Source organism: Pelodiscus sinensis, chromosome 1 (genome assembly GCF_052426305.1).
Source record: "Pelodiscus sinensis isolate ZL-2025 chromosome 1, ASM5242630v1, whole genome shotgun sequence".
Classification (NCBI taxonomy): domain Eukaryota; kingdom Metazoa; phylum Chordata; order Testudines; family Trionychidae; genus Pelodiscus; species Pelodiscus sinensis.
Genome location: NC_143052.1, coordinates 178,779,262 through 178,794,608, shown reverse-complemented (window position 1 = coordinate 178,794,608; position 15,347 = coordinate 178,779,262). Strand labels below are relative to the sequence as shown.

The window sequence follows — 15,347 nt, the reverse complement described above, 5'->3', positions numbered from 1 at the left end:
TCAGCTCTGTTTTGTAATGATGTATTTCACCAATATGACTGCCAGAAGGATCATTCTCAAAGTTCTGCTACGTGAGCAGGACATTCTCAAAGTTCTGCCGTGTGATGTTTTAGTTAGATCCAGTTGGAATATTTAGTAAGTATAATTTTTATTTATTTTTATTTTTTTAGGAAAAATGAGGTTTCTGCACAATCAGAAGTTTCCACAGATTTTTTTTTTGTTGTTGTTGTTGCAACAAAAACAATGTTGATTTTTTTCCCCATTGGGAACATTGAAACTCAATGGTTCATTTTTGGTCAGGCTGACAATAATTTTCATCTGCCTGAGTGGCAGTAGTTCCTAATCAGAGTCATTGGTTGGAGTCTTTCAGGCTGTCCTTCTCCACTAGAGGCAGGGCTGCTTAGCCAGATTACAGCATCTATGAGCCTCCCCAGAGGCCCCTGGAGATACAGTTTAATGTTGAACAAAGCATTTCAACAGTTCCAGATGGATTGGGTTTTGCTTTGTGAAAAACATTGATGTCTCAACTTTTAGTCCAAATTCACAATGAAAGTAAATGTTGAAATCCCAGAATTTCTTGGACAGAGAAAATTAGAATTTTTGGTCCATTCTGGTTTTAATTTAGTCTCCAACTGCTTTTAATGAAAATTGGGTAGCTACATTATTACACAATGGTTTGAAAAAGAAGCTGGTGCCAGCCTATAAAGAGCCTTGTGTAGGTTGGTCAGAGAATTTGCTGATTCAGCACATCAACTCATTAATTTCCATTGACAAGATTCCTGAGCTCCCCAGGATGTAAACTAAAACTCTCTTCCATGTCTGAAATGCTAGTGGGTTATGTCACCACTGGGGCTCAGGATTCCTCATTACTGCTAGCCCATGTGATTTACACTTCCCTGTACCAGTTCTAGTGAATCTGGTTTGCTGTCTGTTACATCTCAGTATTATAAACCTAGCTGCCAATCCATATGTCTGTTTTTGTCCACAGTACATCTGTTTAATGGTTCTCTAAGTGTCAATGGATTGGTACAGTTCAGGATTGAGAATAAATGGTATATAGCATGTGCAGATTATTGGAGTGAGCAGATTTCAAATGACGTTTGTAATGCATTAGGACTAGGGTAAGTAATGTTTATTGTCTTTGCAGTACTTCATTTATAAATATATTTGGTATGAAAACTTTGTGCTTTACTAGTTGCCTTTTGGTATGGGAGTATGATTCTTACCTTAAGGGCGAGAAGTCCTGGATGAACCCAGAGCTTGAGGTTTTGTTAGGGTTGCCCCTGCTTTGGGCAAGAGGCTGGACTCAATGATCTCCTGAGGTTTCTTCGAGTGTGTCTACACAGCACTCTTAGCTCGAAATAAGCTATGCAATTTGTGCTATGCAAATTGTGTAACTTATTTCAAGTGTTTTTCAAAATAATTCACTATTTGGAATGAGGGCTACAGGGACATTAGAATAAGCCACCCATTATTTCAAAATCTATTTCAAATAGATTAAATAGATGCAGAATAGCTATTTCAGGATACTTCCAGTATCCCAAAATAGCTCTGCAGTATAGATGTACCTTTCCAGCCCAATGTTCCTAACTTCAGGACTGTCCAGAAAAGGAAGCATGAATATGTCTGTGGAGCATGGTATTCTTCTGAGGTTTGGAAAAAAATATTAGAAGTCATTAAGCCAGTTATTAAAAGTCCATCCTTTATTTCCAGGTTTTAGCTAAATATAAAACACTGGATAAACTAAAATACTGCCAACGAGGCAGTCTCCATCTTGTTAGTTCCTCACCTGACCAAAACCAGAAAGTCCAGAAATCTCATGTGAAACCTTTTTCCATGAGATTTCCAGTCTCATACCCAAATCTCTGTGGCATGACAAAGTCTCTAAATGTTATATATAGCACTTTTTTATAATGAACCTCCCAAGGCTTCATCATTCCAATATTCTTTATTGTTTTTGTCAAAAAAGAAACATTTTATACCCACCTCTAAGTGGAAAAAAGGAACCCAATCATATATTTCATCAAAGAAACGTAAAATATGTTATAGGTATTGGTAAATTTTCATATAGTCCCACAAAAGCCCATACAGTATATTGTCAGACATTAAGAAGAGTTGTCTGCAAAAAATGCAGAAATAATTTGTTTTCAGCAATTTTAGGTGTAAGAATTGCAGAGAGGAAATGGAGTTGTCTTCCTAAGAGCATGTCTACACTAGGAAATTATTTTGAAATAATGTATTTCATTATAATAAATCCTGAAATAACTATTTTCAAATAAGCTTTTTCCCCAAGGAAAGCAGGAGTTATTATTTTGAAATAATCAGCCCCTTATTTCGAAATAACAGGCTTGGTAGTGCGGATGCTCTGCTTGTTATTTTGAAATAACAAGCAAAGTAACTTGTGTAGATGAGGTCTAAGATTTCTCTGGAAAGACATACATGAAAAAATAAAGATTCCTTTTCTTACGTTGTTTGTCTTTCAAATTAAGTTCTAAAAAAATTAAGTTTTAAGTTGTTCTGTACCCACTAAACTCTCTTTTGAAGCTGTATTTTATCTGAGTCTTTCTCCATAGTTTTTCAGGATTAGTCTTTCTTCAAATGACAAGGATCAGTCCTAATAATATTACTGGCATTTGCATGGTGCCTTTTATCTTCAGATCCATCTGCAGTGCTTACTCCAAAAAAATTCACATTGAGTTCAGTAATGCGTCTACACAGCAGGGCTTAACTTGAAATAAACTACACAAATTGAGCTATGTCAATTGCATAGCTCATTTTGAAATAGCTTATTTCGAAATTGGGATGGTCAACACAGCACTTATTTTGAAATAGAGAACTCTTCCTCCAACTTCTCTTGCTCCTCATACAACAAGGGTTACAGGAGTCAGAATAAGAAGTCCTCCAGCTTGACATTTTTTGACATTATTTCAAAATAACTGCCTGTAGACACAACTAAGTTATTTCAAAATAATGTTGCTGTGTAGACATGCCCTTTAAGTGTTGCTTGAGTAAACAACCTGCCACTGTTGTCAGATAATGAAGTCACTTAGGCTATGTCTACACTACCAAGTTATTTTGAAATATGTTATTTCAGAATAATAACTCCCAAAATAACTATTTTGAAATAAGCTTATTCCTCTTCACAAGCAGGAGTTATTATTTCAAAATAATAAGCCCATTATTTCGAAATAACAGTTTTAGTAGTGTGGACGCTCACCTTCTTATTTCAAAATAAGGGGAGTTATTTTGAAATAACTCTCCAGTGTGGACATGCCCTTTATTTAGCTCAATTAGGGTACATCTACACAGCAGGACTAAAGTTGGATTAAGCTAGGCAACTTCAGCTATGTCAATGGCATAGCTTAAGTCGAAATAGCTTAATTCAGCTTTCGGTGCTGTCTACACAGCAGGAAGTCAAAGGAAGAACACTTTTCCTTCGACTTCCCGTACTCCCTTTGAAATGTTATTTTGAAATAACGTCAGTAATTCCAAAATAAAGCTGTTGTGTAGATGTACCCTTAGAAGTGGTCTGTGTTTTAGTTTGAGGGCCCTAGGCATAATTCTAAATTATGCTTTTGACTCACAGAGAGTTGTTATATAAGTACTGTATAAAAATAGTTATGAACTTCAGGGTGTATCCCTGATTTAGTGATTTGAAAATAATAACTAAGCCTCACAAAGTATCTTGTCTTACTCATTTTACAGAGGAAGGAACATAGAAGAAAGTTATGAAACTTGCCTACACTCACATACTAAGTCATTGGCAGAGCTGGGAATCTAGGAGTCTGCCTGATTATCAATAATTCTGCTTAGCCATTTGGCATACTTCTTCCTCTGAGAGCTCTGTCTGCTTTAGAAATGAGAGAAAGATCATTTCTATCTTTTATTCCTCAGTACAGTAGAAATGGTAGTATAATAAAAAATAATAAGTATTGTCGCAATACACCTTTTAGCCAGTGTTAGTGCTGTGGACTCAAATAAAATAGCAAGGAGGAGTGGTAAAGATATGCCAAGTGACAGTCAAAAAAGTCAAAAGTCACAATTAGATATATTAATGAAAAAAGTGAAGATTTTGTTCATGAAAGCTTGTTCTGTGACCTGACCAGTTCTAGAAATATCTAATTTTGCACTTTGTTTTAAATTCACCCTATGACTAGAGAAGTTTGATAAAACCACTGTTCTTTTTGGAAGACGGAACCCACAAAAAGAGCAATAATGTAGTTTATATGATTTGGCTCTGGCTTGGCAGAAGTGCTCAGAGAAAAGTAATGATCATTTCAGTTGCATTAGAAAAACTGGGGAAGAAGGGGCAAAAAGAGGGAATAATTCCCTAAAAGGAAGCAGGCAGGCAGTCTGGAAATAAAATACTTATTTTTAACTGTTGAAAGGGATATTGCAAAGAAGGGGACATATAAAAATGTATCTCAATAGTGCAGCGGGGAGGCAAGAGAGATGGCAGCTGCTGCTTCTCTTCTGAAGCAGGAACATCTTTCAAAAGAGTAAGCTTCAGCAATCAAGGTCCACAGGGAAACTTGGTTTCTGCCCACCTCGACATATTGCCTGAAGGAAAAAGACCAACCACCGATGAAAACAGAAAAGTCTGTTCCTTCCCACAGTGGCAAAGAGGAGTAAGTCAGAGGACTGAATGTTCTTACATTCAACTCCCTTGATAGTGACCTCAGGACAGTTTTTATCTGGAATCAAACTTCCAAGGGAAAAGAAGTTGAGCTCTTTCTTATCTCTGTGTGTGTGTGACTTAATTGACTTCCTTTGTCATCCTTGTTGCTTGAGAAGTTAGAAGATGGTCTCCTGAACTCTATTCTTACTCCTTAAAGGGACCTACTGTAGTATAGTAAACCGAACTTAGGTAACTGCTGACCTCCCCATCAAAGCTGTGTGTGGGTCCTGCTGCTGGGCAAATACTTCAGTAAAGTGGTATGGGCTGATTGAATAATAAAATCAAAGACATACAAGACCTATTAGGTCATTTGTCCAACCTCCTGCCAGTAGCAGATTGTTCCCTTCATAATATTTTCTGTTACTTTGTCCAGTCTAGTTTTATGACAAAAGTATATTCCCAATTCCCTAGTGAAATTATTCCACAGTCTATCATAATTCACTGGCCTAAGTTCCCCTTTTTCATCCAAGAAGAGGATCTGCTCCATGCAGCCTCCATACAATAGGGACACAAACAAAATCTGGCCTATCACCTATAGCCCAATAACTCTAAAATTAAATATGGCTTACGTCAGTGGTGCATTGGAATTCTCTGTGTGGCAAGATCATGAAGATACTGCTTGCTCTTTATAACTTTCAACACTTTTAATGCAGTTAATGGAACATATTTTAGTCTCAACCTCAGAGTAGTTCTCATTATATCACAGGCACCCCCTGGCTACGTCTACACTGGCCCCTTTTCCGAAAGGGACATGCTAATTTCACAGGTCATAATAGGGAAATCCGCGGGGGATTTAAATATCCCCCGCGGCATTTAAATAAAAATGTCCGCCGCTTTTTTCCGGCTTTTCTAAAAGCCGGAAAAGAGCGTCTACACTGGCCCCGATCCTCTGGAAAAAAGCCCTTCGAAGTAGGAATAGGAGATCCTCCGGAAAAGGGCTTTTTTCCGGAGGATCGGGGCCAGTGTAGACGCTCTTTTCTGGCTTTTCTAAAAGCCGGAAAAAAGCGGCGGACATTTTTATTTAAATGCCGCAGGGGATATTTAAATCCCCCGCGGATTTCCCTATTACGACCTGTGAAATTAGCATGCCCCTTTCGGAAAAGGGGCCAGTGTAGATGAGCCCCCAGGGTACATCTACACAGCAGGGATAAAATCGGAATAAGCTATGCAACTTTGGCTACGTCAATTGCGTAGCTTACGTCAAAATAGCTTAATTCAGCTTTTGGCACTGTCTACACAGCTGGAAGTCAAAGGAAGAACACTCTTCCTTTTCCTTCCCTTACTCCTTGAGAAATGAGGTTTACCATGAGTTGGAGTAATAAGTCCTCCAGCTTGACATTATTTCGAAATAAAGGCTTGTAGTGTAACAATGCACTGTTATTTTGGAATTAATTATTCCAAAATAACACTGCTATGTGGACATACCACCACTGAATAACAAGCACTATTTCTTGCAGCCAGCAGGTTTTCAGTAAATGTCACTCATCCAACTATTAACCAGGTGAAATCTTGGCTTCTGAGATCGAACAGGAATACTAAGGTGGGATAGCTGCAAGGGCTTTTATGATAAATAAACAAACTTCACAAATCAACCTGATCAGGATGCCGTAAAAAATACTTGGGGTCTCATTTTTCATCAGTAGCTGAGAAAATGTGTGTTGTTTTTGCCAGAACAATCACTTCATTTTTGTAAATATCGAGTACCTGGATAAACAAATCATGCACTTTGTATGTACAATTACCTGATGTAATTGTATATGCAAATTAGGCATGCCATTCCACAACAAACCCTATCCTAAAACAAACCTCATCGTGTTAAGATTTGATAGTTCTTCTTTAAATAATATTTCTTAAGATGCTGTACTTCAGCACTCTTGAGTCCTGTCCCTTTGAGCAGATATTTTTGGTAACAGTGCCCATTTGGTCCACTCATGCATTCCACACATCCACATGCCCTACACAGATGAACAATCCTCGGTTCCTTCTCTACCACCCTTTGGCCCAAGATGGAGACAACTGAGAATATTCTCTAATAATTAGCTTTTTCTCAGATAAGCACCTTATAATTCCCAAATGTATAGTGTTATAGTTGCTAGAACAATTGTTCCCTTATATTTTATCTTTTCTTTCTTAAAAAAAAACCCTTTTGTATTCATAGGTTACATAGTTAGAAGGTTTTCCCTTCAAGGGGTTAAATTTTCATTAGTTTTGCTCAAGAATGCCTAGGATTCACCTGGGACTCAAGAGGTGTCTCTCCTGTTGTGAAGTTATTCTGATAAATGACAGGCTTTCCAGTACATCTGTTGTTTGGGAAATAGTCATATCCCAAACAGGTGCAAGATCTCTACTGTGATGGATTCCCCAAAATAGCAAAATTAAGTTTAAACTCCGGATGATGGAGTAAGCTCTACATCCAACTTCAGGAATTGGAGAGAGCCCCCTTGTACATAGACCTCTCAGTTCAGTTAGTACCCAATCCACATTGACATCTTGGTCACCAGAGATGTAGGCAGTACCATGGGTCCAGGTACAGCTATGGTGCCAAAGTCCTCATCTACATATGCCTCTAAGCAAAAATACGTGAGAAGGAAACCTTCAAGAAGGTATCAGTCATCAATGCACAAGAAGACCTGAGGTCCCATGAGGAATTCTGTGCAGGCTCCAAGTGTGGCAAGTAGAAGAAAGGCAAAGAGGAGTCCATCAGCTTGAGACAGATTCAGTAAAGAGTTCAGATACTTGTACTCAGAGCTACAGAGACCACACGCATCCCTGAACAATACTCACTACCAATAATCAGAAAATCAATAGGACCAAAGACTTCTCACCCAAGTGAAGCCCATAGTAAGTGCTTGGTTCCAGTTTCATTGGTATTAAAGCCATTGTCTGCAGGTTCCCACTTGTCCCCAGCCTAAATATTATTACTGTACTGTGTAACAATTTAGATACCTAAGAATCTGATATTGTCTGAACCATAGTCACCACTGTTAAGAAGGGCAGAGTATTTGGCACTCCGGTGAGATAGGGACATGCTATTATCCCATTTTAAAAGGTAGGGAACTGAAGCAATTTGCCCAGGATTTCACAGAAACTTTTCAGGGCACATATGACCTGCATCACCATGTGCATGTCCTCTTGTATTCAATGAAATGGGGTGTGTAATGTGGATGTATTCAGATTGCTTTTTAAGCAAGTTGGTTTGAACTGACTTGTAACTAAGAGTAGATCCACATTACTAAGATTGCATTTTGAATTGAAAACAGAGATAATTTTCTCCAGAATGTAGGGCATTTTCTGTTTAGACCTCAGGGTATGGCTATACTAGCCCCCTACTTCGATCTAAGGAGGCTAATGAGGGCAACCGAAATTGCAAACGAAGCACGGGATTTAAATATCCCGTGCTTCATTATCATGTTCCCGGCTGGTCGCCATTTTAGAAATTGATTAGCCCGAAGTAACTGCCCACATCTACACGCGGCAGTGAAACGGGATTCTGAATTAAAGCCCTAAATCGAATTAGCTGGTAAACCCAAGGAATAGCAGCTAATTCGATTTAGGGCTTTAATTCAGAATCCTGTTTCACTGCCACGTGTAGACACGGGCAGTTACTTCGGGCTAGTCAATTTCTAAAATGGCGACCGGCCGGGAACATGCTAATGAAGTGTGGGATATTTAAATCCCGCACTTTATTTGCAATTTCGGTCGCCCTCATTAGCCTCCCTAGTTCGAACTAGGGGGCTAGTGTAGACATCCTCTCAGTCTTCAAGTCCATTATACTACTTTTACATCAGCCTGGCTCCATTAAATTCAATAAAATGACACTGGCATGGATCTGGTGTGATGTGGAGAATCCAGCTCAATGGGCTTTTGTTTAGGTCACTACAGAAATTGTCTCAGGAAAACAGAGTTCAGATCAGAATTTACCATAAGTTTGGGAGTATTTGACTTTCATATTAAGGATTACAGTTTTCTCCCAACTGGATACATAAGTATTATAGAATTGCTTTACTGCTGTCTTGCATCCTGTGTAGGCACTTATCCCACTGCAAAGTGCATGTAAGATGCTTTCAGAATAGAATGGAAGTATATTATCCTAACTTTGCTCAGGTGCTAATGGAGAATAAATGCACTGCTTTTCTGCTCAGATGGAATTCCTTAGTGGGCAAGGATTTTGTATGCTATTGTATGGTCAGGTTTAAAAACATTGCTTTTTAGAAAAAAAAATTCCAACCACCAAAACATACATACTGGCCTCCCAAGTAATTGGACAATCATATTTTACTTGTGCTTACTTATTCCTGTCCCTGCCGGTATTGTCTCTTCTATTCTTAATGTGTCGTTAGGCTCTGTCACTTTCACTTTAATAAAAAATATTCATAAATAGCTCCACCACGTCCTTTGACTTTAAATTGTTCTCTATACAGACTATACCTCTATTTGCTCTGTAAAGCCCAGTATACTTAACATTGATGGTTATTTCCCTCCAAAGCACAGAACAAGTTTCAACTGACTATTGTTGAACATTACATAATAAAATGTAGCATTCTATCTTTTAAAAATGGCAGTGTACTATCTTTGAGTGGTGGCATTGAAAAAAAGAAATCTAATAACTCATTGTCATTAAAATCATTAATCTGGACCTTTCAATGTCATTAAGGCATCTTAAATGAAATATCTCAGGAAGTGTTCATCAAAGTGAAGGTTTTTATGGGGAATTAGTGTTTACTTCAGTTCTTTTCCTTTTAAATTTCAAAGCTCAAAAATATTTAAATAAATATCCACTGTTCTAGGAAGCAGTACTACAAGGTGAACTATGGACATAATCATTTTAAAAATGTTATTCAATCAGAGAAACAGAATGAGTATCTTTAAAATGTCTCACTTTTTTCCTCCTGCTAGGAATATGAATACATCATCAACGATGTCATCTACTGGAAACGGGCCATTTGTGAAAATCACCAAAGCAGCTAACCAGAGCACAATACTTATGCCAAGGTAGGTATCAATGCATCTTTCCCACTGTAAGGATCACAGTTATGATGGAGGTAAATAAAAATGTATATAATAAATGTTTTGCTCACAGACGGTGTGATTTAGTATGTAAGGCACTGCACTGAGAACTAGGAGACCTACATTCTTTTCTAATTCTGCCACGGACTTTTTGTGTGACCTTGGTCAAGTATTTCACAACTTGGTGCCTCTACTTCCCCTAATTTGTGTTGTCTATTGTAAGATTTTGGGGCAGGGTTTGTGCCTATGTATTTGTATGTTACAATTTTGGTTAGGGGTTCTTGGTACTACAATAATAAATAGTACTGTTCTTTCATTTCATTACTGTTCAGAGATCTAGGTATGCTGGAACAATTTTTGCAATGTGGGTGCTAAGAGCCATTAAACCAAACTGTAAAGTCCCTATATAATGAAAACTACAAATTCAACTTCTCTCAACCAGGATTCCTTGGTCAGGTAACATCTGTGGCCCAGAAGAACCATGGATCTTGCTGGACTAGAGAGACCCAATGGCGGGCCAGAGGCAGGAGTCCTGCAGAGGCCAGGAACTTGTAGGGAGGTCAGCCCTGGGAGCCCTTGTGCAGGAACCCAGATGAGGTGGTGGCAGAGCGGACGGAACACCAGCGGGCTCCAGTGGTGTAGCGGTCTATCACAGCAGGGCCAGGAGCCCTGTTGGTGGGGCACCTGTCTGCTGCAGTAGGGCTGGCAGGGCCAGGAGCCCCAGCAGTGGGGCCAAAACTGCTGGGTAGGGCTGGCAGAGTTGGGAACCCCGATGACTGAGCAGCAGTCTGCCGTGGGGAGCTGGGAGTCCCGTTGTTGGGACTGTGGGCTGGTGCTGCTGCAGCACGGTTGGGAGCACCAGCGGCGGGAGTGTGCAATGCAGTGCCAGGGCAGCCGGTCTGGATATAGGTGGACAGCCAGCCAAGAGGCCAGGCCAGGAGCAGAGCCAGGCTGGGAGGCCAGTGGCAGGCGGGACATAAATAACCTCTCCTAGTCTGGCAAAATCCCTTCTCCAGGACCACTCAGGTCCCAAGGGTGCTGGACCAGGGAGGTCCAAACTGTACTTCAAACCAGGTGTGCAATAGCACTGCCAGACCCATAGTTCCAGCATATATGTACAGATTTCAAAGTGTTTTACAAAGGCGGTAAGTATCATTAACAAATTAAAAATGAAGAATCAAGAGAAGTGTGGTGGCTTGTCCATGGTTATTGCTCAGATTGATGACAAGAATAGAAAAACCCAGATCTCCCAATCCCAGTTCAATGTCCTATACTATAGTCCACAACACTTTTCATATTACATTTAAATAGTTAGGAAACTACTGAAAACTGGTGGTTTGGCACCAGCACTTAACAAGAACATAGAGTGATACAAATGTAATAGCCATCTGGAAAACAAAAAAGCCTGACCTCTCTTCCTGGCTGGAGATGTTTTAAAGCAAGTGATAGTAACAAAAATAAAATTAGGTCTGTGTGGGTTTTCTGAATTTAATAGTTGCTAAGAATTACATTCACAAAAGGTGCCAGTGCTTCAGATGCACCTACAAAAGGAGAGGTGTTTACCATTGACTGGCAAGATAGTTTACACTTCAGTTAAAGCAGAGCCTTAAAGGAGCTAAGGAAACTTAGTAGTCCTATCACATTAACAGTTACATTTTCCTGGAACCTTGATAGATGCGCTGACACAGAAAATCACCATATAATTGCTCAGTTGCTGAGACTAGATTGAAGATGGGATGCATCAATACTCTTGTAGGCTTCACTTATGAGCCATATTGCACAGTGGTAAAGCTATAGAGAATATTAAATTTGCTGCAGAGGTTTCTTTTTTTTCCTGCTGGAAGCTGATTGATACATTTTCAGTTCTAATTCTACCCTGTTAAAATCAAATATTTATCAGTCTCACTGGTGGTGAAAGAAAATATCTTAAAGTAATGGAGGCTCATTAAAAGCTATTTTTCTTTTTTTAATAAAATGTATGTCTAAACAAGTCTTGTCATGAGGGATCTTCAAGAACAGTCTATGATTTAAAGATGTCTTCCGTTACTATCAGTTAGACACTAAAAATGAGTAGAGCAAGAGGAAAAGAAAGTCATTCAGCTTAACTGCATCGTTACTGCACAAAGAGATTCCTTTTCTGTTTATCAGTTGGACATCTGATAAGGGTCACTTTATTGTGGGGATACCATTATACGCTACCATTATGTAGTTTCACGGAAGTTGTTGTTACAGAATGAGGGGAGGATTGGGCAGTGTTTTTCATGAATGCCATATCCCACACTGCATTCAGTCCTTGCCCAGTGAAAACTCTTATTGAAGGTGATGGGAGTTTTGACTGCGTAAGGACTCAGAGATAAAACTGGTGTTTACATCTGAGAAACACGGGACACTGGCTTCCTGACAGGATAGCCAGCCTGTTTAAAGAGTTTGTGGGGTTCAAGGTGGTTGGCTGTGCTGCAGGCCACAAGGCTTCCTGTCAAGAAAGTGAGCAAGCGGAGAGGCGGCCTAGTGGGAACTGGGCAGTGTGAGGCCCTGAAGGTGCAGGGCTCAAAGCAGCCACATTGTTCACCTTGTCCTAAGGCTGAACCTGAGGCTAACATTTGCATCGGACCATATCCGAGCCCTAGAAGCATTGGTGAGATGTGTTCCTACGCAACTCTGTGGTGTGGCAAGCTCTGCAGCACGACATATTTCTGCTGAAAGCATCTTGGAAGGATAAAACTCATGCAGATATCAAAGTCATCTGCTGCCACCACCATAGAATTTATTGCCAGGCCAACTCCTATATCCAGTGTGACAAATGGACCTTCTGGAAATAACGCAGGGGAAGCAGTCGGCATGCACTGGGCCTCCCTAATGTTTCAGGGGGAGAGGAGGAGAAGTAAAGTTGGATTTTTCATTTTACTGGCAGTTGCAAAAGATTGAAAAACAATTTTCGCTTAACTCAAACCAGGATAAAAAATTCTAAAAAAAATTGGCAAATTGAACAAATCAAGAGAAGTTTAATTCTGTGTCAGACAGGACATTTCATTTGATCCCAAATAGAATGCAGAGTTTCATTTCTAGAGGCTTTTTCAAATGATAGTCAAGGAAATAAGAGGGGTAAGGAGAAGGGAAATATGTGATGTTGCCTACCTTATTACCTTTATACCAGTGAGTAAGGTGCTCATACAATATGTAGGAGACCCATGTTCAATTCCACACACATCCTTCTGCTAGATGTAGTAAAGGGATTGGAATGCAGATCTCCAAGGTTATGTCTACACTACAGAAAAGATTGAAGCTGCCTCTGTAATCTTCCAGTGTTCGAATTAGCAAGTCTAGTGAAGACACGCTAGTTTGAACTGAGAGGGGCACTCTGGCCAATGCCAGTAACCCTACTTTCCCTAGGAGTAAGGGAAGTTGAAGGGAGAGTGTTCCCCTTTGACTTCCTGCAGTGTCGACAGCACCAAAAGCTGAGTTAAGTTACTTCGACTTCAGCTACACAATTAACATAGCTGAAGTCACATATCTTAATTTGATCTTATCCCATAGGCTATGTCTAGACTGCAAGCCTCTTTCGAAAGAGGCTCTTTCGAAAGATACTTTCGAAAGAGCCTCTTTCGAAAGAGAGCGTCTAGACTGCACGTTGAACTTTCGAAAAAGCGGCTTGCTTTTTTGAAAGAAAGCATCCAGTGAGTCTGGATGCTCTCTTTCGAAGAAGCCCTATTTACATTGAAGAACGCCTTCTTTCGAAAGAGGAACTTTCGAAAAAAACCCTGAGTCTGGACACAGCCATAGAGTAGACATTCCCCAATGTTTCAGGGGAGTACCCTAGTGAATCCATGTAGGATACACTGCTATGGGGTTGTTTCAAGCTCTTCTACTGAAGCTGTTCTAATGGTTAGGGCAATTTTCTGCAATGTGTGAGACCCAAGTTCAAATTCCTTCTTCCTATCAGGTTCTGAGGACAACTGGATTCACCTGAATGCAATAAACACTGGTTAAAATGTAGTAGGGAGGTGAAATCACCCTCTCTTCTGGTCATTTAGCAAATTATAACTAATCCCAAATCCTTGTTTTGGACAAAAACATTTGGCAAGTTTGTTCCAAATTCAGGAATAATTCTAGGCTGGTCCAAACTGCATTTTTTGCCTAATAAATGATTCAACTGACAAATTTCACCCAACATGAGGGGAATGGCACCTCAGCTACCCATTTGGCACCCAGAGGAATAGAAAATGAGTATAAACAGACCCAAACCAATCTCCAGGCTGACAGCTCCAACATGATCTAAAGATGGAGGCCCATCAGTTTGAAGTCCCTCTTTTCATGGCAATCAGAGCTCATTTGCAAAAATTCCTAGCTACTATGCAATCCTGCTGGAGCAGGTTCATTCTCTCCTTTACCCCTTTCTGACTCAGCTTATTCCTCTTCCCTGCCAGATAGCTCAATGCACAGCTGTTTTACATGGGCTTATGAGTTTTCAGTGGGAGTTTGAGTAAAAACTGAAGAATTTAGCTTCCCTGTGTAAAGTACAACTGGGGGTAATATGTAACACCAAAAATAGGAGATGTTTGTAATGTGAAAACTACACAGTAATTCTGAATTACAAACCTTGAGTGTATGATATTGTTTCATAGGAAAATGTTGACAGCTAAATGTATATAATCACGCTATATACTCTGATTCATCTAATAAACACACTGTAGGATAAACTAGTCCTCCCTTGATTTTCTTTCCTGGTATATTTTTGTATGTCAGATTTAATTGGCAGCACAGGTACTGTCCTCGATGCTCAGATTCATTACAAATGATGAAGATAACCTTAAAACCTCTGGGTGTCAGAAAAGCTTGAGTAGTTTTGATCTGTAGCCTTGTGCTCTTCAAGCTTCTGGCTTTATATCTCTTCTAAATAATTCCTAAGCCTTTATATGTCTCTCTCTACATATTCTACAATGCAGTGTTAGCTCCATGAAAGCTACACTGAGATCAGACTAATATATTTTTGTAATTCTTTGGTTACACTGATCTCTAGTGGTAAGTTCCTGAAAACACCTAAGTAGACAGCAAAAAAAATCCATATTCAATTCAGTTTTGTATTGGATTCAAAATTTTAGTAAATTACTTTTCCCGCCCAAAGATTAGCATAGTTTTATTTCTATAATATGCTCAGATTTCAATCAGCAGTCCAGCAAAAGATAATTATATGTGCAATATCTATTTTGTGTATTATAACTGAAACCTACATTCAAGCATTGCCTAGTACAGTCAAATGACAGCACATTAACACTGTCATTTTCCTTTAGAATAAACTTGATATGCAAAAGGAGTTTTATAATGATGCCAAAGTGCACTTAAACCTACCCAAGTAATGTCAGCTAGCCTACAGATATCTGTGTTTTTAACATTCATTCTGTGCTTTCCTTCTAGCAAACAGTGTCTCAATAATCTGGTGATGTATTTGCAATGCAACGATAAACGTAAGCATATATTTCCTAAGAAAATTCCATGTTAAAAATCAAATCGTTATGTCTATAAACTCCATGTATATTGTTTGAAAGTTTTTAGCAGTAAAATATAAACTAATTTCATAGAGCAGGAATAGTTATAATCTTTAAGTGTTTCTATATTTAAACGTACGATGGGAAGAAACAAAAAGCAGATATCCAAACCACGCTAG

The 15,347-nt window shown here is 39.3% G+C and overlaps 1 protein-coding gene across 1 annotated transcript in view; it reads left to right on the top strand.

The window, feature by feature from the left end:
* TMPRSS15 (transmembrane serine protease 15) overlaps positions 1–15,347 on the top strand; it is a 92,873-nt gene that overhangs the window by 64,335 nt on the left and 13,191 nt on the right. The window contains exons 18-20 of the mRNA XM_006128840.4: positions 989–1,121; positions 9,575–9,670; positions 15,098–15,147. Coding sequence (XP_006128902.3) covers positions 989–1,121; positions 9,575–9,670; positions 15,098–15,147 — 279 coding nt within the window. The remainder of the gene's footprint in view (positions 1–988; positions 1,122–9,574; positions 9,671–15,097; positions 15,148–15,347) is intronic.